Here is a 27751-nt window from a genome sequence, read left to right as displayed (position 1 = left end):
TGAGATCAGCTTAAGTTCATTCTTTAAAATTGACAAGACTGGGTACTTCACCTATCTATAACTAAAACTGTCACACAGTTTGGAATGCTCGTCACTTAGAATGACCTGTGACATATATTTCATTTCACTAATGTCATACAAAAATAAAAAATCTCCTTGTGACTTTTAAGCTGATGAAATTTCTCACTGGGAGATCTTACTATAATATCCAGTATTTTAAAGTAAAAATCTATTTAGTACTGCATTTCTGGATTTTCAGTTTTCATATCTTCTCCCGCATACTGAAACTGTTCCTTCTTCAGTCCCTTTCACACCTCCATTGTACCTGCCTAAGACAGAGTTTTCTGTTTGAATGGTATTTACTCCCAGCTTACTATCACACTTCTTCATTTATGCAAAACTTCTGTTGTTACCTGATTCATCCTTTTGGAGCCATATTAAAATTTAAGATTTTGCTGAATTGTGAATACAGATCCATCCATGCTGCTCGGTCATATCATCTCCAAATAATTAATGTAATCTACATCCTTTTAAACCTGCTCATTGTATTCATCTCTTGATCTCCATCTGCAATTTTTAGCCTCTGTATTTTCCTCCGCTACTAAATTAGTGAGCCCTTGATGTCTCACAATGTGCCCTATAAACTGATCCCTTCTTTCAGTAAAGTTAAGTCACAAATTTCTTTCCTCCCCAATTGTATTTAGTACCACCTTATTGGCTACATGATATACCCATCCAGTCTTTAGCACTCTCTTGTAGCGCCACATTTCTAAAGCTTCTATCATCTCCTCATCTTGTCTGAACTGCTTGTTATCCAAATTTTACTTCCATACAAGGCTACACTCCTAATGCTTAAATCTGTATTAGATGCTAACGATTTTCTCTTGTTCATGAACGATTTTCTTGCCATTGCCAATCTATATTTTATATCATCTCAATTTCAACCATCAGTTATTTTACTGCCAAAATAGCAAAATTCATCTACTGCTTTTAGTGTGTCATTTGCTAATAAGTTCTCTCAGGTTTTCTTACTTAATTAGTCTACATTCCATTAACCTCGTTTTGATTTTGCTTGTATTCTCCTATCAAGACACAATCCAATCCATTCAACTGCTCTTAAAAGTACTTGGATGTTTCTGACAGAATTACATTGACATCAGTGAATATCAAAGTTTTTATTTTTTTCTCCCTGAGATCTATTTCCTTTATTGTATTTTTATTTGGTTTCCTTTATTGCTTGCTCAGTGTGCAGGTTGAATAACATCAGGAACAGGTTGCAACCCTGTTTCAGTCTCTTCTCAACCACTGCTTCCCTTCCATACCCCCCCCCCCCCTCCCCCGACACCAGTTACGTCTGGCTCCTGTATAGGTTGTAAATGGCATATTGCTTTCTGTATTTTACCCCTAATACTCTCAGAATTTCAAAGAGAGTATTCCAGTCAACATTGTCAAAAGCTTTCTCCAAATCTACAGAAACGGTAAACAGAGGATTACCTGTCTCCTAAAATTAATAGTAGGATCAGTATTGCCTTTCATGTTTTTAACATTATTTCCTTTCATGTATTAAAATCAATACCTCATTTGATATCCAAGGATTTCTACTAGGCTTTGTCTTCTTACCTGTTTGATCCTCTGTTGTGGTCAGGTGATCGTTGCTTAGTGCTCTACTTATCCTGGTTCCATCTCCTTAATTTCCTATCTTTTTGTAGTTTCTCAGTTTTAATCTACACTCAATAATCAATAAATTATGGAAAGAGTCCACATCTGCTCCTGGAAATTTCTTACATCTGGTTCCAAAATCTCTGTCTTACCTTTAAATAATAAATCTGAAATCTGGTGTCCCCAGGTCATGCACACAGTTTTCTTCCCTGAATCTTAAACCAGTTGTTAGCAATGATTCAATTATGCTCTGTGCAGAACTACACCAGGTGGCTTCCTCTTTCGTTCCTTCCACTCGGTGCATATTCACCCAATATTTTTCCTTCTCTAGCTCTTCCTGCCATCAAACTCCAGTCCACCATCACAGTTAAGTTTCCCTCTACTGTAACTATCTGAATGATTTCCTAAGATACATTTCTTCAGTCTCTTCATCTGCGGAGCTAGTTGGTATGTAAACTTACGCTTCTATAGTGGGTGGTGGCTTCATGTCTATCTTCACTACAATAATTCGTTCTCTGCACTGTCCATAGTAGCTTATCTGCCTTCTTATATTCTTATTCATTGTTAGGCCTACTTCTGCATTACACATATTTGTTTTCATATTTATAACCCTTTTCTCTCATTAACAGAAGTCTTGTTCGTCCTACCAGCACACTTCACTAATCCCCACTATATATAACTTCAAACTATTCATTTTCTTTTTAAATTTTCTAATCTACTTACCCATTTAAGGAATAAAAAATTCCCCACTTCGATCTGTATGTTTCCAGTAGGGGACTATTTTACCTCCAAAACATTTTATTCAAGAGGACACTGTTGTCTTTTAACTGTGCAGTAGAGATTCTTGCCCTTGGGTAAAATAACAATAGTAGTTTCCCCTTGCTTCCAGCCATTTGCGGTATCAACGTGGCAGTGCAGTGTTGACCGATGTTAAAGGCCCCTGCAACTACTGAAAAACCTGCTGCCCTCTTCAGGAGTCACAAAGTTGTCTAGCCTCTCAACAAATACCTCTCCATTGTGGTTGCATCTACGGTGCAGCTATCTATATCTGTATCTATCTATATCACTGAGTCTATATCACTGAGTCATACAAGCCAGTCAATGATCCAGGTGTCTCGACAAATTGACAACTGTGATTTGTATCCATTATCAACTGCTGCATTGTACTATTGTTAAAGATTTTACAATTAAATCAAACCAAATGCTTCTGTTACCTTTATAAACATTGTCATGGCAAAATTCAAATGATAATGTAATAATGCAGCCAATAAAACTCAACTTACAAACAAAACTACTGTGGCCAGTAGTTTTAACATTCTGTAAAAGCTATTCTATAATGAAATCCACCATTAAAATTTTATCTTTGAATGTAAAGACGGATCTGTACTTTTTGAATGATTGCTTCGGATGAAACAGCGTATAATATCATAAGCTTGTAAATGTAATACATCAGTATTCAAAACTACCTTACAAATGAATTCTGCTTTGTTTTATTTAAATTGTACCCATGTTTTCTAAATTGTTGTTATTCTTTCTTTTTTTCTTTGTTTGGGTAATCTGGACAATGCACAAATTTCAATGCTTCCTTCTTTGTTGTTCTGTTGGATAGCATTGCCACTACATATTACAGTTTCCCATTTCCAATCTCTGCATCTCGTACTTAGATTGTCTGGTTAATGTTTGTCTACATTCTTGCCTTCTTTACTCTCACCACCTGTTTCATGATGTCTCTTCTAAGTGGACTTTGATTCAGCACGCTTGTTCCTTCTCTGTTTGTTTTTCTACTGTTGTTTTCTTATGTGATTATATATTACAGAAGAAATTTGTAATAATTCTGTGTTCTGATTTACACAACCCATTTTGCTTACAGGGCAGACACACCCAAGCCGGAAATATACCATTCAAAGGCCTTTCAGACGTATGAGAAAGGACAGAACTCACCAGGCAAGGATTCTCTTCTAGTGAAGGATGAGACTTTTCCAGAGCTTGCTGGCCCAGCCCGATCTTCCCCAGAGGACAATGAGAGCGAGTGTTCATGCCCTGGACGTGAAGATGGTGATGCCTTCCCCAAGGCCTTTGAACGGGATCTCGTGACACCTACTAACCTGGCAACCACAGTAGAAAATGGGACTGATGCGGACAGCAGACAGGTATTATTTTGGTACTGGTCTGTAGCATTTGATACTTGTCAGAAGTACTTCTTGGAGCTTGTGTTCATAAATTAATATTATAGAGGCCCATACAAGCTCCGGTAAACTTCATAATATGTCTTACTGGTAAAATAGCTGTTTCATATAATGTTCACACTGGTATTTTGGCAGGCCACTGACATGCTCAGTGGAATTATCAAATGTGTGGTCTATAGTTCTTCAAGCCTGCCAGTTAAGGTTAAATTAACGAATTGTGTGTTAAAGAGGAAAGTACAGAGCTTGCATTCAACACTTCCTTCCAGAATTGTGGGATTTACACTGCTGGCCATTAAAATTGCAACATCATGAGGTGCATGCAACAAAATGAAGCATATTCCAAAAGCTTGAATGTGCAAATGATTGGCATATCAGTGCAGCCACTCAAAGTAGGCGGGATTAAATATTTACAGTCTGTGTGTAAGAAAATTTTTCACAGCAAGTTTCTCATTAAAAAATCACACAACCAACCAACAGTTAAATGTGACGATGATGCTTCACGCAAAGAGGAAATATGTCTATCAGCATGTTTCAGAATTTGACAGTGGCAATATTGGGGCCTGTTGACTTTTTTATTGTCCCACAACATTGCTGCTCCTACTGATTGGAATCCCATGACCATTTGCATTCTCCAAGAGAACAATAAATTTGAAAAATCCTATTCTTAAACCAGCTCTAGACATAAGAGTTCATTTTCTATCCACAAGTTAAACAGCTGTTTTCTCTCTCTCTCCCCCCCCCCCCCCCCCCCCCCCTCCGTGCTTAAATATCCTGCAATATTTCACATAAATGTAGATTCAGTAGGTTCGGGAGACCTGTACTCAATGGCTTGCAGGATTCCAACAGCTCCATGCAGCTACTGCTTAAGAGGACAAATATATCAGTCATTTCACTGTGGGGTGTGGAACAACCAGATCATGTACCTAAAAATAAGGAAAGACATTGTTTCCAGCAAGAAAAGTATTCATATGGACAGTACAATGATGTCTTGAGCAGTAGGATTCTGCTGCTGTCAGACTCACATGTAGGCTGTCCAATTGTTCCTTTTTCTAACACTGCTCATAATGTGAACATGCCACAAACTACTAACATAGAAATGTGATTTGTGACTGGGAAACCTGCTACATAATCTTTCCATATATATGAAATATAAATGGCATTACTCCTACATACTTTGTCCATCTGCACTAAAATGCTAATCATTTGCATACTCGTGCATATAACAAACTTCATGCAGGGTCATCTGGGAAAGACTTGGGAATTTTTTCATCCAGGAGAAAACTGGGAAGAACTCGAGAATTTTTTAGAATTCCAGGAATTTTTCATTGTTCTTGTTTTGATTTAAGTTTTTGTAATTTTGACAGGTAAGAACTGATACTCAAACATGAATTTTACTTTATCCCACTACTGCAGTATAATAATGCAGCAATATAACATAAGAGAGAGAAAAATGTGACCATAAAACTTCAGCTGCAAAGAAAATGTTCCATTTACAACAGCAAAACACAGTGTGCATGTAAGTGTCCACTAATAGCAAAGTGTGTCAATGGCTTTAGGACGAATATTATGCAGTACTTTGTAACAGCAAACTGCTTTCGGTGAGCATGGCATCGCAGCTGTTTACATTACTAACAGGTCGCAGGAAAATAGTGTGAATGGTTGTTTGGTAAGCATTAATTTCAATGTAAATTTCTTTCACGCAAGATGAATAGTGTTACATGTGTTTGACTCTCATTCAAAACTTCACACTTTGAGGTCTAGTCACTTAGAAAAATCTCGGGCCCGGAAGATCAGACATTTTTGTCATAATTTATAATTTCACTGGCACTTTTGTGTTCGATATATCTTAAAGGGTAACACAAACAAAAAAGACCTATATTATTTGTGAAAGTTTAGATTTTCTTGTAGCAACACTATATGTATATTAATTTAAACCATGGACTTGTCCTATTTGTGTGTTCATGCTACTTGACAGTGATTTGCTATTGGCTGACTGTGTCATGTGTTTATGTTCTAAATATCTGCTGTCATTTGCTGGCAGGATAACATGACTGGAGCTACAATTGGCTGACAGAAGTGCATCACAATCGCCATTTCAGTGCTTGACAAACTAACGTGATGTATTCGGTGGAATTAATACTTTACTTTCGTAATAAGAAAACACGAAGTGTGCATATTGCTGTACATAAAATATCTTTCCAAAACACATTAATATTTTGCTACGTTTTGCTTTTGAAAGTACCAATACCTTCTATGCTGTTGTGTAATGATTAACAAGTTTTACAGTTTTGAGGGAAACTATACTGTCACTGAATGTGGAAAAAGTGTTTTTTCACCTGGGAATTGTTTTTTCCGTGTCCTTGTCTTCACTCTGTTTGTGTCAATTTGAAGTTCGTTGCATGCCCCTTCATGATGGCCCAGTTCTAATGGCTACCAGTATAGGAAATACTAATATTGACTAGAGTGCCAAAACAACAGCAGCAAAACAATATAAGTTAAAGATTATTAAATTGAACGTAGCTTGATGTTTTGTCCTAAATTAAGTAATTTGTGGAAAAAAGTTAATGACCTTTTCGCAATTATTTTTAAAAGTTAGACACAAAAGAACACGGTGGTTGTTCATAGTATTTGCTATTTTATTACTTTGTTGCAAATTTATGATGTTAAGGCAGTTTCTATTATCTAGCTAATTTGAGATTTAGCAGTTTCTGTTGGTGGCATATTAACAGCTCTGCTTAGTCAGAGAGCTGAATGTTGACCACAGAGCTGGACTGTGACTTGTATGAGAGGGAACAGAAACAGGGAAGTTAGAAATGTTAAGAAATAATTGTGCAAGTAATTGTAATGATGAAAATAGAAGTGCAATTAAAATACTGATTCTGCCAGGGAGAAAAATTAATGCTGTGAATAATGACAAATGTGGTAGTGGTAAGGGACCAATTTATTGATCTTGTAGCGAAAAATACTACAATACTGTATATAAATCCAAACTGTTCCCACTGAAAGTTCTTACTAATATTAAACAGCATAAGAATATTACATATCATTAGGAGCACAGTAGATTAGTAGAAAAGTTATTGATTATGACAAACTAAGTGATAATTATCCAAAAGAAGAAAAAGGAAAGTGGGTGGAGCTCAAGTCTAAAATTATGCTGTTAATCCTGCAGTGTACTGTACTAATGCTCTGATTTTTGTTGTTAAACAGAAAATCTTATAAGGTAATATTCCATGTATTTATATGATACTGGGAAGTTATGAAAGGAATAAAGGAAACCAGTTATTGCCTAGTTAGATGGTAAGTTAGCTGTGTTGGAAAGATTGGGCAGGGGTTTGGAAGTTGGCGTAGCATGAAGATAGAACAGAATGTTTCGTAGATTGAGTGGGTGGTGAAAGTACCAGTTCAGAAGATGGGGGAGGGTGTTCCTCATTTCAAGGGACTATGAGAGATAGTTGAAAACCCAGTGGAAGATATTGTTTAGTTGTTCCAACCTAGGCTGATCCTGGGTGATGTGGAGGGTGCTGCTTCAAAGCTGATTGTTGGCAGAAGTTTGGGGATGGTGAGAGTTCAGGGAATTGAGGGCTTCTGTGGGTATGGTAGATTAGATTTGTTTGCAGACAAGGGTAATACCTATCTGTGAAGGTCTTAGTAATATCTTCGTACTAGGCAAGATTTTATTTGTCACTTGACAATGTGCTGTCCATGAATGTGGTACTGTGAGGGAGAAACTTCAGCCTTTGGAAGGGATACATTCCAGTATCTCATGCATTCAGAAGTTTTAGCCTGTTGTTAAATATCAGAGTGTAACACTATGTAAATGTTGTTGATATGGATTGTGTCATCTGTGTCCCTTTGCCTACATAATACAAAACTGTATGTAGCAGTAAATTAAACAGCTTTCTGTTTTTTATGTATTCTATTACGTCAATTTAAACTCTTAAAATACATTAGTTACATTTGGCCAATGAGGAACAAATTACAGCATCTACATTGTCCCCTTGTGCAGATGACTGTAATAGTTTAGTTTAAATATACAGGAGTGTTCGAAGAGATGTAATGTAGTATAATTTTAAAATAGCAGAAATTAGCATCTTATTGGATCTTGAAACAAATGTATGGGCTAATTGTACTTAGAAATGCTTTGTGTGCAGTAGTACTAGTGGCTTCTGTAGCTGAACATACTAAAATAATAATTTCATTAGCATAAATGCACAACCCCCAATAAAACAATGGAAAATCTAAGATGGAATGTAAAAATGTTATGAAAAGGGCAATTGCTACTCACCATATAGTGGAGATGCTGAGTCGCAGATAGACACAACAAAAAGACTGTCACAAAAAAGTGCTTTCAACCTACAAGTAAGCTTTGTCAAAAATAGTGTGCCCTCCCCCCCCCCACACACACACACACACACAAAATCTTTTTGCTGTGTGTATCTGCGATTCAGCATCTCCACTATATTGTTACATACGATCCCTAATAAACATAGGTTGTAGAGAAGATAGATCAGTACACCAAATGTTGGCAGTTAAATCAAGTGAAATGCAGCTTTTTTCAGAGGATGCAGATAATAACAACTTACGATAATTTTCCCTATGGGGAAACTATGAAACTGGTGTGTACGAAGCTTGAAACATCACCTACAGGTAGCAGCTCTACAGCTTTACCTCTTGAGAGATGGTTTGTACTGAATCTGTCATGACCTCCACAGCTGTTGATAGTGGTCAGATAGCAGAAGAAAAGAAAGTGTAGAGGGAATAAGAGAATACCCTAGATAGGATGGAGGACAGCAGTGGTCATAAACTTTTAATCTGTTTATTGCTAGTTGATTTCAGTGACTGTACATCTATCTTCATTATAATAATTATATTTGAGTACTGGTTATTGCTGCATTGAAAATAGTTAAACATCAGCTGAAATTGATCTGCAGTAAACACGTTAAAAATTTATGACATGTGTTGCCCTTCCTCTTATCTTGGATCTCATTAATACAATTTTGGAGTGTGCTGTTCCTGATTGAAACACACCTGAATGTAAGAATATGTTGGTGAGAACAAAAGAGTGATCCAGCAAAAATAATCCGATTGTACTTCTCAGCAAATGATTTTAGTAGACGTGACTGAAAGTTGTAGTGTGTTCATAGTGGCTGTTCCTCAGTCCACGACATCAAGATTAGTGACACCGTATATTATGGCTTAATAGTGGTACCAACTGTGTATCCTCAACTAGAGATTTGTATGATTTTAGGTTTGGTTACAGTTTCGATGGATTATATTACAACAGTGATATCAGGTGGTCTAATGTATACATCCTGCATATCATAGTACATTTCTGCTTTCAAATAATACATGAATAGTCACAGCTGTGAAAGAATTGCGACAGGTCAGGTAGCTAAGTGATTCTGTTACGGAACCAAGATGGCGAGTCATTGTCTTACAACTTGAGGGTTCACAAATAAGTGTCACCAATAGAGACAAATAGTTTTCTTAAGTGGTTGGTCACTGTTTCCCCATATAAGGTGTAGTTTTTATTCAGAATATACTGTCCATTGGGATACATGCAGAAATGATACATGTATTACCTGTCTTTGGTTAATTTATTACAAGAATAAGAGGGTAAAGAAGATTATTCGAAAGAAACGTTTGAAATGTTTAATCACAAATGGAACTGAATACCAAAACTGCAACAATTGTAGGGAGCAAATAGACTCGATTACGTCACTGATGTTCGCAACTAACTGACTTTGATATGGTTAACACTCCAACAAAGTAGGATTTATACAAATGTGGCATATTTAAGGTTCAATTTCAAGACTAATTTTCATTTCTGCTTCTTTACCTCTAAGGTAAACTTTTATTTTTTAACAGTTTGATAAATATATACCCAACAGGTGTCTTTTGAATCTTGCACCTCTGGTTCTCAGACAAAGGACGGTGTAGAAGAGACAACTGAAGCAGATGATGATGACTATGATGATGATGATATCATAAAGGCACTGAGATCTGCAGAAGAGCGACGTCGCTCTTGCATTGATCATCACTGGGCTGTACCTAGCAGCGAACGAGATCGCTCCTTGGAAAAAGATGAACTTGAAGCAGATGGAGAAAGAAATGACACAGCAGTAAGTGCTCCATGTGATGGCCTGCTAGAGAAACACAGCTGCCATGATTCTGGCATAGATATCCGAGAAGTAGGAGCACTTGGAGATCAGGCACAACCACCTGGAACTCATTCAGTCCAGGAACAGCAGGAAGATGAGGAGGAAGAAATACCTATTGTATTACCTAGTAAGAAGGTAACTATTTGGTTTTGCTTCACTCGCTGTAAGAAGGCAGCATTCAACATGATATGGGTATAATAATCTATTCAAGCCAGAACTGCTACAGAATTAACCTGTTCGTTTTCTTGTAATATCTTCAGAGTGCCACAGCCTGTTGAGAGGCTACAACAGTCACATTGAAATTATTTACTGTTCTGACATTTTCCACATAGTGGACTTACATTTCAACAAACAGTTTATTTCTGTGTGTGCTATTCCTCTGTGCCTCAAAGGACGGGAAAAATGCTGCCCTTCTCTCATTTTCTAACCATTGTGTTCCTGTTCATTTTTCTGCATTTCAACTGAAGGAGTCAATTTCCAGCAACAACTTACCAGTTTTAACTGTCAGAATCAAACACCCAACAAGATTTTGAAAATGTTTTTGACCAAATAACACTCTGCATGTGCCAGTTCAAACTTCTTGCTCCTTTCCTTCAAAATTTGACATAGCCTCTTTTGTATGTAATATAGTTCCCCCAGTAGTATTTTAATCCCAAACCTTTTGCAAACATTACCACCCACCCCTATCTCTTAGGGTACACTTTCTCTGTCATACCTCCAATGCTACTAATGTATTGAGTTATAGTAAACACACATTATTACACATTCTCAATTTGCAACAGGATAGGATTACTAATGGCTACCAGTGTAAAGGTATTTCCCATACTCACTCCTGATTTCTTCGTCTGTCCAAATTTAATCTAAGACCATTGACCATGTTTAGGGGGTATCTAGTTGATGCAGTGGTACTACATTCTACTTAACTTCTCATGCAAGTTACCTGAAATCTGCTTAGTTTGTTCACTATAATGTGTAGTAGTAGTAGTAGTAGTAGTAGTAGTAGTTGACAGGTATTATGCTGCTGCTAAATAATCTTCTGTGAGAGAACTTTTTCACCTATCTTAATGTACCATGTGTGTGATGCCACACATCTCTTTGGTTGCCTGCATCTTGCTCTTGTCCTCCTGCCACATTAATATTTACTTAAACTGAGGACAGTAGTTGACATCTCTCAGTGGATTTACACAAAAATGTTGCGTCTTGTGCAGTTGTGAATTTTGTTGGTGAAGAACACACAACAAAATGGTGTAATCATTGTGCTTAACTTGTCAAAGTAATTCATAGAAGAAAAAGTTTTCAGTTCCCTTTATCTCTCACCCACAAGACAACAGCTGACAGAAAATACCACACTTCCTAAGTAGCATCACTTTTGTTTAGTAGTGGTGGTCTTGATTCATTGCAGTTACTCACACAGGTCACTCTTGTGCAATTCTTATCACACGCATAAAATTGCACCCTACATCCATTTGAACCATGTGAATCTGCTTGCTGTTCACAACCATTAGCCTCCCTAGAGAGTTTCTACTCTTCAGTTCTCTCCATTACCAAATTGACAATTCCTTCTTTTACTAAAGTTAGGCCATGAAGATCATTTCTTCCCCATTCGGGAGGACGACGGTCCAATCCCGCGTCTGGTCATCCTGATTTAGGTTTTCCGTGATTTCCCTAAATCGCTCCAGGCAAATGTTGGGATGGTTCCTTTGAAAGGGCACAGCCGACTTCCTTCCCCGTCCTTCCTTAATCCGATGAGACCGATGACCTCGCTGTCTGGTCTCCTTCCCCAAACCAACCAACCAGCAGTACTTGGCTATAAGCTTTCCATTAACTCCCATTTCCCATTACTGTGCACCCTTGCTAATACTGCAGTGCTGTTAAGTATTAACTCGATTGTTAGATCAATACAGCTAACTCTTTGTGAAAGAAGCTAAACTATATGATAGCTTGGAAGGTAGGAGACAAGGTACTGGTGGAAGGCTCTGCATTCAGGTCATTGCACCAGTTGGGACTGACCAATTACCATTTCATCATCTGCCAGTGATATCATTCGGTGTGGTACGGAGGCACACACCGCTCGCTCAGCCATTGATGGCTTTCCTTACCTTGGAGCCGCTACTATGAGTACCTCTTTAGTTGGTCTCATGGGGCTGAGTGCACCCCAGACCACTCCTCCACCAAAGAAAAATTCCTTGGCATTACCAAGAATCAAACCTGTGTCCTCTGCTTACGCTGTGGAGGAGGACAGTCATTTGAGTACTCTTTCATAAGGACTGAAAGCCAGTGACATAGAGTATGTACCTCTAATGTAGCACTCTCATTTACAAGGTATGTTGTACAGAGGTCATTCATCACTTTCACTGGCACAGTATCCATATGAGTGGTTTCCTTCAACTAGAATTTTTATATAGCACACAGATGGAAATAATATTCAGCATTTTATGTTGCTGTGGCACTCTTTTGTCTGCATTAACTAAGTTTTCTGTCAGTTCCTCTCCTATAAATTCTCCCTTGCACCCCCACCCCCAGACCCCCCAGTTTCCTTTTATTTTTAGTTAATGAATTTTTATTCTTTGTATTATTAGTGATAAGTTTATGATTTTTAATAATTTATTGTAATATATTTAAATTTACCTTGCTTGCTTAAACAACTTGGCACCCTTTGGAATGGAAGTATGAAGCCCCACAGTTTCTGCAAGAATATAGTGTTTGTGTATTGCTGTGTAGGCCACGTAACGTAGAAACACGGCCGTGAAAATGAACATGCAAAAGGAATGCTGAAAAAAATAGTCACTCGATTGAAGAGATACTATGTTCAGCAGCAAGAAATGCCTCCAACTCCGATCAAGTCAGATTGGAAAGTTTTATTGGAAGCAGTCCATTCAGATATTAGGATTGAATTATGGCAGTGATGTAAGTCGTTCTGGCTTCCATAGAGAAGTGTGTCGACTCCTTCGGCAAATTGCAATACATAAAACAAAGTAACTTGAAACTGAAACTTTGCTGCTGATTGCTGTGGAGGAAAACATGTTTCCTAATGACACCTGAACATTCGAGAACACAATGCGAAGTGCAAAAGCATACTGTGCCTTGTAACTATTTGAAAGATTTGCATGGACCTAACAGATTTCAAGTGACGTTACTTAAGCGTGTAGTTTTTCCACAATGGTGGTGGCTTAAACTACATGTTATCTTGCATATCTGGCAATATTGGACTCTCACCTGCACCACACAGCCTTGCAAGTAATTTGGAACTGACTCTTTCGATTTGGTTGTAGCAGTGCTTCCAATTATAAATTGAAAGCTTTTAGCTCACTCATGCCTCAGCTGAGCTGTGAATATGTATGATGCTGACATCATTACTGTTCCAGAGCAGGAATTTCCAATGGGTGTCCGGCCATTACTGAAATTTCTTTAATTCATTATTATTATTATTATTATTATTATTATTATTATTATTATTATTATTAGTAGTAGTAGTAGTAGTAGTAGTAGTAGTATTCTTGTTTTAATATTACACTTTAAATTTTATTCTTTCATTTCTCTGTGTGTCATTTTGATTTTCTCTTATTCATTCTGTGTTGTCTTGAGTGCCTCAATACCTATTAGTTTTATTCTGAACTATCATTTTTCTCATCTGCCAGTCTGTATGTTGTACTATGTTGAGTGGTTACAAGTAGTTACTGTTTGTTTATTTATTTATTTGCTTGCTTGCTTGTTTTCTGTATAAAACATACTCCCTTGCTAACACATGAGGTGACTGAAAAATTGACCTAAATGTGGATGGTTGTGCAATCATTTGCATTCATGGTTTTTAGATGCGCACTTCAAGAGGACAATTCAAAAGTAGTAGTCCAAAATGCATTAGTGTCTAATGTGATCAGAAATACTAAGGTATGAAAATTAATAAAATATCATATACGAGGTCTGTAAAAATAAACAGCTTATTTTAAATAAAATTTCCGGCAGAAGTTAGTGAGCAAGTTAAGTGATGTACATGGAGCTAGTATGTATAATGAATGTGATGGATAGTCAGGGTTATATTTCAACATTACAGGTATTGCACACACATTGTCAAAGACCATTCAACTACTATGGCCCATATAAACTGACACTTCTTAACACTTGTTGCCTATGTTAGATGGAATGTTCTGTCGATCGAAAAATGAGCGTCTGTTCTGTTCTGTCTTACTTGATAGGACATTATCTGTTGAATTATTGGGTGCCATGATTGAGACATAGAGGAATTTGATTGCTAAATTTGTTAGTGTTGGAACTTGGGGAATGTTTTTGCTTTTTCATTTTTATTAGAATATATTGGTTACAGTGTAGCAGAATAAGAGTATAAATAAGCACTTCAATAGGAGCTAATAGAATGCTGACACATGACTTGTAATCTGATAAAATTAAGTGAAATCTCAGTAGTAAGGATCGCGGAGTTCTGGAATGTGTACATTTGTCTGCCATGCAGTGATTGAACTGTGAAATCCGTATTTGGTGTATGATAGTGTTGTAAGCAATATTGGAAGATTTGTTGATTGAGCTAGTGTCGCTTTAAGCTAACCTTTAGTGGAAATTGTTTGATTGATCAAAGATGATAATATTGTTGTTTTATGCGGGTCCTGGTCAGGAAAATATTTCTTGGTCATTATTTATCTCATATTAACAGAATGGACCAATGAACAGACCTGAGGATTGCTGGATCAAGGCTACATTTCATTTAATACTGTAACCATTTACTTTAATTCACACAAAGCAGGGAAATATAATCTTCTTGTATACTAGATTATCACCGGTTTCCTCAGTTGCAATAATTAGTGTGCCTAAGCGCTACAATGTTTTTGCTTTCTTGTGGTCCATTATTTACTTCCATTACTTCATAGTTAGCTGCATCACTGTGTATTTCTTGTAAACTGTGTTCAGTGCTGCTAAGACTACTGCACCAGTTTCGGTGTGACTCGATACAACAGTTGTAGTTTCCATGCACTTCCCATGTAGATCTGGATAAAGGATAGTGCAGTGGAGAGATTCATGAATTCTTTTGTTGTTTCACCTTTCTTTATATTGTAGCTAAATGCTACTCCACTAAAATTCAGCATTATAATAAAACAGACATAATTAATTTGGAATTTTCATATGATACCTACTTAGGTGTTGAAAATAAAGACTTACTATTGCTTGTCTTGTGCATGAAAATGGTGTATTCTGACTATCCACCAATGAGTTGGAAAATATTTCTTGCTCTTCATTCCTAATACATCTCATGTAATCAAGTCATACTATGTGGTCTGTTAGTTTGCTTGCAGAATTTGACTAGGCAGGACAAAGTGTAGCTTGCCTGTGATTTGCTGTATGAAAGGATAGATGATTTTTCACAATAATACACTAAAAGTGCACACATTGAAACCAACATCAACGGATTGATGAATAACAATTGAATCAACACTCTTTTTCCTCACAGACATTACGTATAAGCTACATCATCAAACTCATGAGTACATATTGCTCATTTCCAGAATGAGAAAACAATCACCCATTAATTTTAGTAGTATTATTGCCTTACATTAACGGCCTTCCTGACAGTGGTGACAAAAGTTGTAATAACTTAGATGCATGCCTCTACCCCTATTGTATTTTTCCAAATTATACTTTAAATGGGACTGTGAGGCATTTTTATGACTACTCACTCTACAGAGTCCAATAATCAAGATTGCTACGACACGACAGTATGGTGCCACTAAAATCGAAGGTAACTTGTTAGAATCCTGGTGTTCAAAATATTTCCATTGCTAGGATTTGGCCACCATGATTTGGGAGATGGAGACATAAAATTGCTGATTCCCAGACTTTGCACTAGTGTTCTGGGTTAAATCCAAGACTCTCCATATAGGTTCATGGAGTGAAGGCGTGTGATATCTTTGATGGCAATTCTTACATCAGATGGAGTCATTATGCTCAATGCCCTTTGTTGCTTTTCAAAAGTGAGAGGCAAAATAGCAAACAAGGTTCCACCCTCTCCCTTGCAATGTTGTTATCACCACAGACAAAAACAATAATACTACAGTGTACATGCATTCATCAGTCACCTACACAAAACCACCACAGTTGAGACATGTGACGTGCAGGTGATGAAACTGCTGTCATCTAGAAAAACAGAGTTCTTTCTTTCTTTCTTTCCATATCTTCTTCTTCTGATTTCCATTTTCATATTTATTAATTGTATTTATGTAATGTATTCATTTGCAGGTGTTTTCCGATGCAGACATAATTCTTGCACCAAAGACTGAATGGGTACCTCCTCGAACTGTGTCAGGTCCAACTCATGTTCACACGTCCCAAGACTCTCCTCCTGTTAATGAATCTGGTAGGAAGAAAACTTCATCAGTGTCCTTCAGTCTTGATTCAAATCAAGAGGGGGATTCAGGCAGTGATAAAGGTGAAGAAGGTAGTCAAAAAAGTGAAGATCCAGAGAAACAAGAGAGCAGAAAGAATAAGGTATGTAGTTCATCAGTGTTAAACAAAATATATCTATAAACAGTATCTTTAATCATCTATATGCTACTGAGGACTTTGTGGATGAAACTGTACTTCAAACATTTTTATTTTTGATCTGTCATTGGTCTGGTGCTTGGTTTTTCAACCTTATCTTCCTGTTACATATATGCACCTCCTGTGGATCTCTTAACAAGTGTTCTGAAATACAAGCCTACACTCGTTTCTCCATACTCTTTGTACATCTCTATCTGCACTTACGTTCCTACACTGAAAAGCATGGCAGAAGGTCCTCCCCATTGTACCATGTATTAGGTTTATTCTCATTCTGTTGGCAAATGGAGTGTTGAAATAATCACTGCTTAAATGCGTCAGTGCACTATTTCTTACCTCTCTCAATGTGTTTCCGTCCTACTTCAACAAAGAACAGATCTGTGGTTGTGAAATCAGTCTGGAGTGCTGAAGAGGTAACATCAGTCACTTCTATACTACTAATAACATAGTCTACGTTTTTTTTTCCATACTAGGCAAACCACTGTGAAGAGCATGGCAGAGGGTACAATCCGATGTAACAGTTATTACTGCCTTTTCCTGTTCCATTCACGTATAGTGTGCGGTAAGGGTGATGATTTGAACATCTGTCTGCAAGCTGTAATTAGTCTAACTTTGTCGTCACTCTCTCTATAGGAACAATACATGGGGGGTTTAAATATATTCCTAGATTCATCACTTAAATTTAGTGATAGAAACTTTCTAACCAGGATTTTGTAGGTGTCTTTCTTCAAGTGTTTGCTAGTTAAGATTGTTCAACAAATCTGTGAGAATTCATGCTACCCTTCTTTGTTCTTGTTAATTCCCATGTTAGTCCTATAATGTATGGGTCCTGCTCATTGAGCAGTATTCTAAGATTGGTAGCAAGGGTGTATTGTGTGCAATCTTCTTTGTAGACCGATTACATTTCCCTAGTAATCACCTGCTTTACCTATGACTCAGCCTGTGTGATCATTCCATTTCATATCCCTACAAATTGTTATGCACAGGTATTTGTATGAGTTGACAGACTCCAACTGAGACTTGGTGATATTATAGCCATAGGGTACTACATTTTTTTCATTTTGTGATCTGCCCAATTTTACATTTCTGAACATTTAAAACATGTTGACATTTTTCACACCATTTTGAAATCTTATTGAGATTTTTGTGAATATTTGTGCAACATCTTTCAGACAGTGTCTCATACTAAATAAATGCATTATCTGTGGAAAGTTTAATGTCACTCTTAATATTGTCCACAAGGTTGTTGATATACAGTGTGACTAGCAATAGTTCCAAGACATTTCCCTGGGGCACGCCCAAAGTTAGTTGTACATCTGACAATGAATATCTGTTCGAGATATCATTCTGTGTCTTCCCTATCAAAAAACCCTCAAACCAGTCACAAATTATACTTGATACCACCATATGATGTACTTTTGATAAGAAGCGTAGATTTGGTATAGGAATACTGCATCTATCTGACTGGCTTGACCCTTGGCTTTCAGTATGTCATGTGTGAAAAGAGTGAACTGGGTTTCACATGATCAATGTTTTTTGGAATACGTGCTAGTTAGTGTGGAGGAGGTCATTCACTTTTAGGTACTTAATTACACTTGAGCTCAGAATACGTTCCAAAATTCTTCAAGAAATGGATGTCAAAGACATCGGATCATAGTTTTGTGGTTCATTTCTTGTTATCATTGCTCGCTGTTCTTGTTCTGGAAGTGTACTTTCCTCCAACTGCTGGCCACTGATCCCTGTTAGAGATATCTATAATACATTATAAATAAAAGGGGTCAACTTGGATGCAATTTCAGTACAAAATCTGACAGTGGTCCCATTGGACCCTGAAGCTGTGTTCAGTTTTAATGATTGCAGCTGTTTCTCAGCATCACTGACACTAATGGCTGTTTCACTCATCTTCTCAGTGGTACGAATATTAAATTAGGGCAACATTCAAGGATTTTCTTTTCCAAAGCAAAGTATGTGCAGTATGCCATGAAAATTTTATCATCTGTTACTCATAGGTTTACTTGCATTACTCACTACACTATCCTACAAGTTACAAACTAATTCAAAGGTTTCTATTTCAAATTACCTTTACTCATACATACAGATGTATCATATATGTGATAAGGATAACACTGTCCACTATGTTTACTAGTTTTATTCTTATGTAGGTTACATGAACTTTCCTAATTTGAATTGATTTAGTCTAATGTAGTTAATACATGAACTATATAGGAAAAGATAGATTGCTAGTTAATGTAAGGAAGACATGTTAAGCAGACATCCCTTTCACACCAAAAAATCCCTCCCATACCGCCTGGCCACTGTATCTACAATGACAAGAACTCCCTGCTCAGCACCTGTGTGTGTCAGTTGTCATGACTGCCACTCCCCTTGCTCACCAGATTGCCCAGCTTACAAGAGAGTAAAGAAGGTCCAAGAGTACAAGTCCCTGGATCGCCTGTCTCATGCTGAGGCTTGCCAAAAATATGATAGACTCCATCCTGTGTCACTTTCTTCAACTTTTGCCTTTCTTACATCCTTTCTCCCTCGTACCTCTTCCTTACCCCATCCCTATCCCCCCTCCTGCCCCCTCCCCTGCAGTTCTCACGACTTTCACACTGGGAACCACTCCCTCTCATTGGCTGAAGAAGTGCCTCCTTCTAAGACACCTACTGGTGATGGGACTTTCGCCCTGGAACCCCTCTCCCTGCTGTCTCTCAGGCTGGAAGCTCACTATCACAGTCAGGCCACAGGATGCATCATCTGTGCTCCTCGAGGTCACCCGGTCTCTTTTGGTTCTGGATCTTGCAGATGCCTTTACTCCCTCTGTGCCCTGCCCTCCTCCACCTCCACCTCCAAAAGAGGAGAAGAAGAAGAAACTTAAGTTCCAAGACAAGGGCCGCCCCCTCCCCACAGCAACACCCCTCCACACCCCTCTGCCCCCCTCCCTGCCTCCCACATTGTTTTATTTATTGATGTCACCCTATCATTGTTCCTTGTCGGTGATGACCACTGACAGAGTGACTTGACACAATCACCCAGTGGAACTGCAATGGATACTATTATCATCTACCGGAAATAAGTCTTGCTTCCTCCTATTCTGCGTTCTGTCTTGCTCTTCAGAAATGCACTTTTGTGATGACCACTCTCCAACATTTGGTGGTTACCAGGCATTTTGTCGGAACCGCGCCGGCCCCAGGGTAGCAACTGGCAGGGTCTGCACTTTGGTTCACTCTGATGTAAGTAGTGACTACATGCCCCTTCATACCAAATTAGAAGCAACAGTGGTAAGAGTGCGAATGACTCTGGCAATCGCCCCTCTCCAGGTAGGCCACTTCCTTATGTTGAACTGTCTACATTAATACAGCATCTCGCACCCCTGTTTTTCCTCCTTGGGAACTTCAAGCCTTTCGACCACTGTGGGAGAGTGCCACTTCAGCAGTTAGGGATCTCCTAATTGACCAACTTATTACAGGCTTCTATTGTCTCCCCTCAATGCAGATTTAACTACCCACTTACTGCTGTCGATATCGAAATCTCCTTCCATGCTCTCATGGCTTCCCTACGTCGGTCATCCCATGATGATATTTGTGATGGTGACCACTTTCCAGTGATTCTATTGTTCTCCTGCTGCCGCCAGGCAGACAGGCCCTCCCATTAGGCATTCTGCAGGGCCAGTGGGCCTTTACGACTCCTGTGCACTTCGAGACCTCCCTTTCAAATTGCGTTGATGTGGCCGTGCTACTATTCTTCATGCTGCTGCCACTGCTGTCCCCTATCCACAGGCCCCACCCCCATCGTCAACCGGTACCATGGTGGACCAAGGATGTATCAGTCCTTCAGCAGTTTAAAATGACACCCTTCACAGACCAACCATCTCACTTTGAAGCATCTCCGTGCTAAGGCTCAATACCTTACCAAGCAGAGTAAAAAGGATTGCTGGGAGCACTATGTTTCCTCCCTGGGGAGATACGCCTCTTCATCGCAGGTTTGGTCCATGCTCCGTAACCCTTTGTCAACTGTCCAGTGTCTTAACCTCAAAGGTGCTCTGTGTACTGATCCACTGGTCCGTGCAGAAAACATTGTGACACAATTTGTGATGGCATCGGTGTCGTCTTCCTGTTCTGCTACCTTTCTCCAGCAGAAATGCTGAGTTGAACAGATCCCAACCCACACCTTGCTGAACCCTATTCACCCTTAATTGAATGGGAGTTCTTGCAGGCTCGTACCTCTTCTCGTGACAAGGCCCCAAGCACTGTTCCATCCACAACCAGATGGTCGTACACGTTGACATTACCCAGAGACATCATCTCCTCAGGGCCTTCAACCGTGTTTGGCTCACAGGTACTTTCCCGTCACAATTGTGAAACAGTATAGTTATCCCTGTTCTTAAACCCAGGAAGAACCCAACGTTTCTCAACAGCTACCACATGATAACCCTGACGAATGTACTTCGTAAACTACTTGCAAGGATGGTTAGCTTCAGATTATGTTGAGTACTCAAATCTCGGGGCCTTTTCTCCCTGTATCAGTGTGGCATCCAGAAAGGACGATTTCCAACTGCCCATTTACTCAGGTTGGAAACAGCTATCCAACAGGCTTTTACTAACTGCCAACACTTTGTCATGGCCTTCTTTTTTTACCTACATAAGGCGTACGACACAGCTTGGCAGCATCACATTTTAGTTACCCTCCATGACTGGGGCTTCTGTGGCCCCCTTCCAGTTCTTATCCATGAGTTGGTATCTCCCCAGCTCTTCCGGGTTCAAGTTGGCACTTCACTCAATGCTCCTTGGATTCAGGAGAACGGTATCCCACAGAGATCTGTGCTAAGTGTCACTCTCTTCGTCATAGACATCAGTGGGCTTGTGACCTCTGTTGGGCCTGTTGTTACCCCAGCGTTGCACGTCGATAGATTTTTGCATCTGGTTCAGCTCCCACTCGGTAGCATCTGCTGAGCGGCAGCTCCATGGTGCCATCCTACAGGCCTCTGCGTAGGCCTTCTCCCGTGGCTTCCAGTTTTCTCCCTCAAAAAATGCTGGTTATGCATTTTTGTCATCAACCCACAATACACCCCAGTCCAGAACTTTATTTAGGTGACCAGCGGCTCAATGTTGCAGCAAAGTTGCATTTCTTGTGCCTTATATGTGATAAAAGCTGACGTGGCTGCCCCATGTTCACCACATAAAGACTACATGCACGAGGAAGTGCAAAGCTCTCCACCTCCTGGCCCAGATGTGTTGGGATGCAGACTGTGCCACTCTTCTCCATCTTTACAATGATCTGGTCCTGTCCAGACTAGATTACAGTCGTCAGGTTTATGGCTCAGTGGCTCCTTCCACTCTGCAACCACTTGACCGTTTTCACCATTGTGGGGTGTGTCTGGCTATTGGTGCCTTTAGCGCTAGTCCCATTGAGTCTCCTTGCAGAGGCGGGGAATCCCCCCTTTACCAATACAATGGAACCAACTTCTGATTTCCTACGCAATCGCCATTCACCAATTCCCTGACCTGTCTGCAAATGAGGGATGCCTCCCTCCTGATCATGGGTAGGATTACCAGTTGGAATGTGTCTCACTTCCCACTGTCGGGATCTCTATCTCCCCTCAGTGGAATGTGCCACATGTTCTTCTCCATTGTCCCTATGGTTTTCTGGCATCTTCTATGCGCCATGTTAAGGAGTTTCCAGGTGCCACTGTCTTCAATGCTAATGGTTCTAAGATGATTGGCATGCCACATGCTCAGTTGTCTTTTTCTGGGTTCCAAGTCATGTGGGTATCCTAGGAAATGAACTGGCTGATCATTTAGCTAGATAAGCAGAACTTACCCTTCATTCCCTTTCATGACCCCAGCTGTGGATATGTGGATCTATGTCAAATCTCACTTTGCCCAAAAGTAGAATGACATATGGAGTCCATTGTGCTATGCTGTTCTTGCATTGGTCATACCAGGCTCACTCATTGTTTCCTCTTCTGTAACAAACCATCCCCACAATGTGGTTGTGGAGCCAGACTGACGGTATCCTACATCTTGGTGTAATTCCCTTCCTTTTGGCTCTTCGTCCAAAGTATCGTCTTCCAGATTCCTTAAGTTCAATATTGGCGGACGATTCACAGATAATTGAACTGCTCCTTAGTTTCCTCTGTAAAAGTGGTTTTTATAATATAAGGTTTTGCTCTACTCCTGGAGCAGGGATAGGGTGGTTGTGGTTGGGGCGTCTCTTCCAGTTTCCTCAGTCTCGGACCCATAGCCACTCCCCCTTGCAAATACTGCTCTTTTATCCCTCTGTTTTCCCCATTTTTAGATTTGGACTATCCTTTTATATCTTCTACTGTGTGTGTTTTAACTTCCTCATTATATAGTTTGAATCCTCTTCACTTTTAGCGGACCCTCTCTCTTCCATGTGTAACTTTGGAATCGCGGGACTGACGACCTTGCTGTTTAGACTCATACACCACTCAATCAATCAATCAATCAAGAACCAGCCACAAAGGAGTGCCCCTTAATCAGCCGGTACCAACCCAGACTGGAACAACTGAACCACATCCTTTGCCAGGGCTTAGATTGCCTATCATCATTACCTGGAATGAGGGACAGCCTCTATGAGACATGTCCCACTGCTCCCAAAGTGGTGATCCATTGCCCACCCAACCTTCACAACATCCTAGTCCGTCCCTATGCCACTTCCAGTCCAAACCCCTTGCTGTAAGAATCGTATCCCCGTGAAAAGCCCTTGTGTACCACCTGACCAATCCACCCACCCAGCACTTCCTGTTCATCCTGTCGCAGGTTTATACTACCCCATCAGGGGCCCGGCCACCTGTGAAAGCAGCCATGTCATTTACCAGTTCTGCTGTAATCATTCCACAGCTTTTTATATTGGTATAATGACCAACCAGCTGTCCACAATGATGAACCATTAGTGCCAGACTGTGGCCAAGGGCAAAGTAGACCACACTGTGGCACAACATGCAACTGAATATAACATGCTTGATTTCAATGGCTGCTTCCCTGCCCAAGCCATCTGCATACTCCCCTATACCACCAGTTTTTCTGAACTGTGCAGAAGAGAGTTATCCTTAGAACACATTCTCCGTTCCCATAACTATCCCGGCTTCAACTTGCAGTAACACACTGTCCCCACACTCTTCACCCAACAGTTTCCACCCGGTCTGTCCCATCATCCCTTCCCCATTCCTGTCTCCCACACTCTTTGTTTGCTGCCCTCTGCCAATGTACTCGCATGTCTTTCCCTGCTCCTCCTCTTGTTTCCTCAGCTCCCTGCCCCACAACTTCCTGATGCTGTGCGTGTTGGCATTCTAGTCTGCGCACACTCCACCAGACAGCATTCCTTCCTCCCCACCCTGTATACTACTATCCATGTCCCCTCTCCCTTCCGTGCCCCCTCCAGGTAGCTGCTTCCATCCCACGTGATAGATGCATTCTATCCCGAGGCAGCAGAGTGGCAGTCATGTGTGCTCAAGATGTGCTCCCTTGTGTGTATGAATCGCTTCTGTTTCTCTTTTGCTGAAGAAGGTCATGACTGAAAGCTTTGTGTAAGTGTCTTTTAATTGTGCCCGTCTGCGTCTTGATATGTCTTCTTCAAGGTATTTAGCAATCTATCTTTTACTACAGTCTTGATATTCCTACCTGGAGTTTAAATTGTTAATATCTGATTATTTGTATAACTAACTAGAAATTGTTGTGTTTTATATGGTATTGTAAATGACATGTTTGCTGTATCCATGGGCCTGAATGCATGTGAATAAAACTAGTAAGTCTAGCTGATGGTGTTATCCTTTCTATTAACATTCCGTAACAGCTGTTGTCCCAATATCCTCCAGAAGATGGCTCTATGGAGAAATACAGATGTATTTTTCAATAACTTATAAATTTTACCCTTGAGAGAAAGCAATGTTGGAAACTATACGTACTTGCGATATTTTGATTCTGCTCTCTTTTTAGCTAAATGAGTTCAGGTAGTGATTACAAGATTTTTCAATATTTTTATTGTTTTTCATAGTACTTATCCTTTATAGTTTTGCACTGTTCTGGCACCTGCTCCTTTCTCCCTTTCTATACGTCAACTTTTTCACATCTTTCTCAACCCCTTCAGATTTTTGTTTGTTGCTGTTGTTGTATACATCACATGTCATTTCACTTATTCACTGTATCTGTGATGTATAGATTGAAATTAATACCTGCATTTCATCTAATTAGCCATTACTTTTGCGTGTATTAAAATGTTAGTGTTACATAGTCGTTTGAGTCCTCAGATTTGAGCAGTAATACAGCCTTCATATACCTCTTTTACCTTTTATTTGATTTATTTGTTTATTTTCATTTCAAAGATGCAGTAATTAGTTTCACAGTTCAAAGAATTACTAATATTTACATAACATATAGATGCTGAAAAGGCTGTCATACCCACTTTCGTGGATGGAAGGAATAACTGGTGAAAAAGATGATAAAGATCCTCTGGTGGGACTACCAACGCCTTCCGCTGTAGATGCGCAGCAGCACTCATCAATGTTTTCCAAAGTGTTTTCAAGGTAATGATTAAGAGTACTTAAATTAATGATTGATAATTTGGCATTTATGGTACTGATCGTCTTATTTCAAATTATTGCATGTATTTCTAGTCTATGTTCTGTTAACATTTAACAATATGACAGTTTTCTGCCTTTTGAAAGTAGTGTTAGATCTATTTTATTATTTAGAATCATATCCATAAAGAACAAATGTTTCGAGCTTCAAAAATTATCAGTATTCATCAACTCAATTTAAAATGATTTCTCCTTACAGTGATATTTGTGTTCAGAACCTAATCAACTCATGTCTGATGGTGATGTGATTAAACAAATAGCTCAGTGCTGAGCTTAACTGCCGGAGAAATTAAGTTTCTGCGTTACAAATACACTCTTGCCTTCCTATTCATTTATTATTGTTTGCGTAGCCAGGAGCTTTAATATGTAGTTAGACATGGTATTTTCACTATCTAGTGTGTGTACTGTGTAATCTTTCCACTAGATTGTATATTTGAAAACACATAATATTGTGAATTGACCATACGTACAATGAACTAATATACACTCATTCCTTAAAGCCAACTGTGCGAACAAGTCAAATATAATAAATTTAGAGGAACATGCTGTGTATAAAAAAAGCAAAGGGTGGAAAAAATGACAGGAGAGTTGCTTTGATGGCTGAAAACAAATGTATCTGGAGACCTGCACTTACGAATATACTGTGCTGTTACTTGAGGGTGTAATTTTCTAGTGTTACAAATGTACACCCATCAGTAACTCAATTATAAACACCTGCTTTGTGGTGTGTGGTATGCCCTTAAAACCTGATGCCTGGAGTGACATTTTGCAGCATGGACCCCTCAAGACATTGGGAAGACATCTTGTTTCTCAGACGATTGTGAAATTATAGAAAACACGCACACGCATTTGGTAGCTCTTGGGATACTTTCCAAGTATTTTTGTATAAGGGGAATGTGATCTCCAGTGGCTCATTACAAAGTAATTATACTGAATATACCTGAGCAACATTGCACAACTCTACAGTATGTGCTTTGCATCTTGGTTGGAAAGAAACGTGTTCCATTCACTCATAGTTCTTGCTGTTGACTAAAGTAACACCAATTTTACTTTCTATCTTGAAGCTTTAATTCAGTGCAGCTTGGTTCTACTTGCATTTGTTTTCCTGGCAGTGTCAATTGTATGTTAACATTGCTGTGCAGCAATATGGATAGGTTTCAGAGTTGACCAATATGCACCTCACAAATAAGTTTACAAACTGGGAGTGTGTCAGACTGACGCTATGCTGAGCTGTTCCTGCAGTGATGGGAACGATGTCACAACATTTGTTTTATCTGAAGGTTGTTATGCTGCTCTGTGTTGTTTGTATGTTTTGGTAATTGTGTAAAACAGATATTTTTTCACTGTTATGAAAGTATTTTTAAGAAACAAAGGTAAGTGGGAAATGATCAAAAAAGAAACAGAATGGTTGGTCAGTGCTTAACTTCACTCTTGAGAAATCCAGTGCTACTGAGACGTACGTGTGTGTGTGTGTGTGTGTGTGTGTGTGTGTGTGTGTGTGTGTGTGAGAGAGAGAGAGAGAGAGAGAGAGAGAGAGAGAGAGAGAGAGAGAGAGAGAGAGAGAGATATATATATAGTTATCACTCCAATTCCAGGATGAGGGGGGCAGGGGAAAGAAAAGATGAAGGTGGGAACATGGTCAGAGGAAACTGAAGATTGTACACTAGTAAACACTGTGGCAGCTGATTCCAGAGAAACCATAATTGAAATGGAATAATAGGGTTAAAACCTGAAAAGGACAGAGACTGGGAGGGAAGGAGGGGGTGACAAAGAACGGGCAGGTGAACGTATATAAGAAAGGAATAAAGAAAAGGAAAGTGTATTTAAATCAATAATATATGAAATAGTAATAAAAGTAGTGGCGGTATTGCATGTTAATACATTTTAGTCCAGGAGATTAGCCTGTTATGAGAATAGGTCGGAGAGCAAGTTACTAATCAGGATTTCAGGAAGCCTAATATTAGGTGGGAGGATCAAAATTGCCCATTTGGTGATTCAGGCAGTCGGGTCCATAGAGCCCTCCTGTAGAATATGCTTAGCAGTTTGATATTACATGTCCCCTCCCTCCCCCCCCCCTCCCCCTCAAGTGACCAGCTTTTTTTGTCTATCCAGTGCACTCTCCTAGTTTCTTGATGGTCAGTCCAATACAAAAAAAAAACCATGCAGTTAAATGGTAATTTGTAAACAACCCAATGAGCTTGGCGGCACACTGTAGTCATATGTAGATAGTGGAAGTGGGAATGTCTGGAGATAATAGGAGGAGGATCACCTTGGGACTTGGACAATACTGCTCCAGGTAAAGTTACATCCTTGCTTTTTTGATTGTGTGTTAGGACTGGATTGTGAAGTGGTTTCTCCAGTTGAGTTTAAGGATGAGTGATTAGGACAGTGTGATAGAATTTCATTGTGGATCTGAAGGTTAGGCATTTTGAAAGAATGAAAACCCTGGATCGGAGATAGATTTGGACTACAAGCTCTGGACGGGATTTGGGCCGATACAGTGAGCTGCTGGAACTTGAATATTGCTATGTTTGGTCTCAGATTGGATATTTGCTGGAAGTGAGAGGTTAAGCTGGAAGGCAAGGTCAGGCGAAGCTTCTTGGTTT

General features: G+C 39.4%; 1 protein-coding gene across 14 annotated transcripts in view; it reads left to right on the top strand.

Annotated features, from left to right (window-relative positions):
• The window catches only part of LOC126162000 (nuclear receptor coactivator 7), a 790565-nt gene that overhangs the window by 558546 nt on the left and 204268 nt on the right, over nucleotides 1–27751 (top strand). For 13 of the 14 annotated variants that reach the window (XM_049918207.1, XM_049918209.1, XM_049918213.1 and 10 more), the window contains 4 exons: nucleotides 3530–3809; nucleotides 9770–10141; nucleotides 16247–16495; nucleotides 24946–25091. In XM_049918207.1, coding sequence (XP_049774164.1) covers nucleotides 3530–3809; nucleotides 9770–10141; nucleotides 16247–16495; nucleotides 24946–25091 — 1047 coding nt within the window. The remainder of the gene's footprint in view (nucleotides 1–3529; nucleotides 3810–9769; nucleotides 10142–16246; nucleotides 16496–24945; nucleotides 25092–27751) is intronic. The other variant, XM_049918219.1, reaches the window with a different exon arrangement.

The sequence above is a fragment of the Schistocerca cancellata genome, chromosome 2 (genome assembly GCF_023864275.1).
Source record: "Schistocerca cancellata isolate TAMUIC-IGC-003103 chromosome 2, iqSchCanc2.1, whole genome shotgun sequence".
Classification (NCBI taxonomy): Eukaryota; Metazoa; Arthropoda; class Insecta; order Orthoptera; family Acrididae; genus Schistocerca; species Schistocerca cancellata.
Note: the sequence above shows the minus strand (reverse complement) of the source record. Positions and strands in the feature narration are given on the sequence as shown.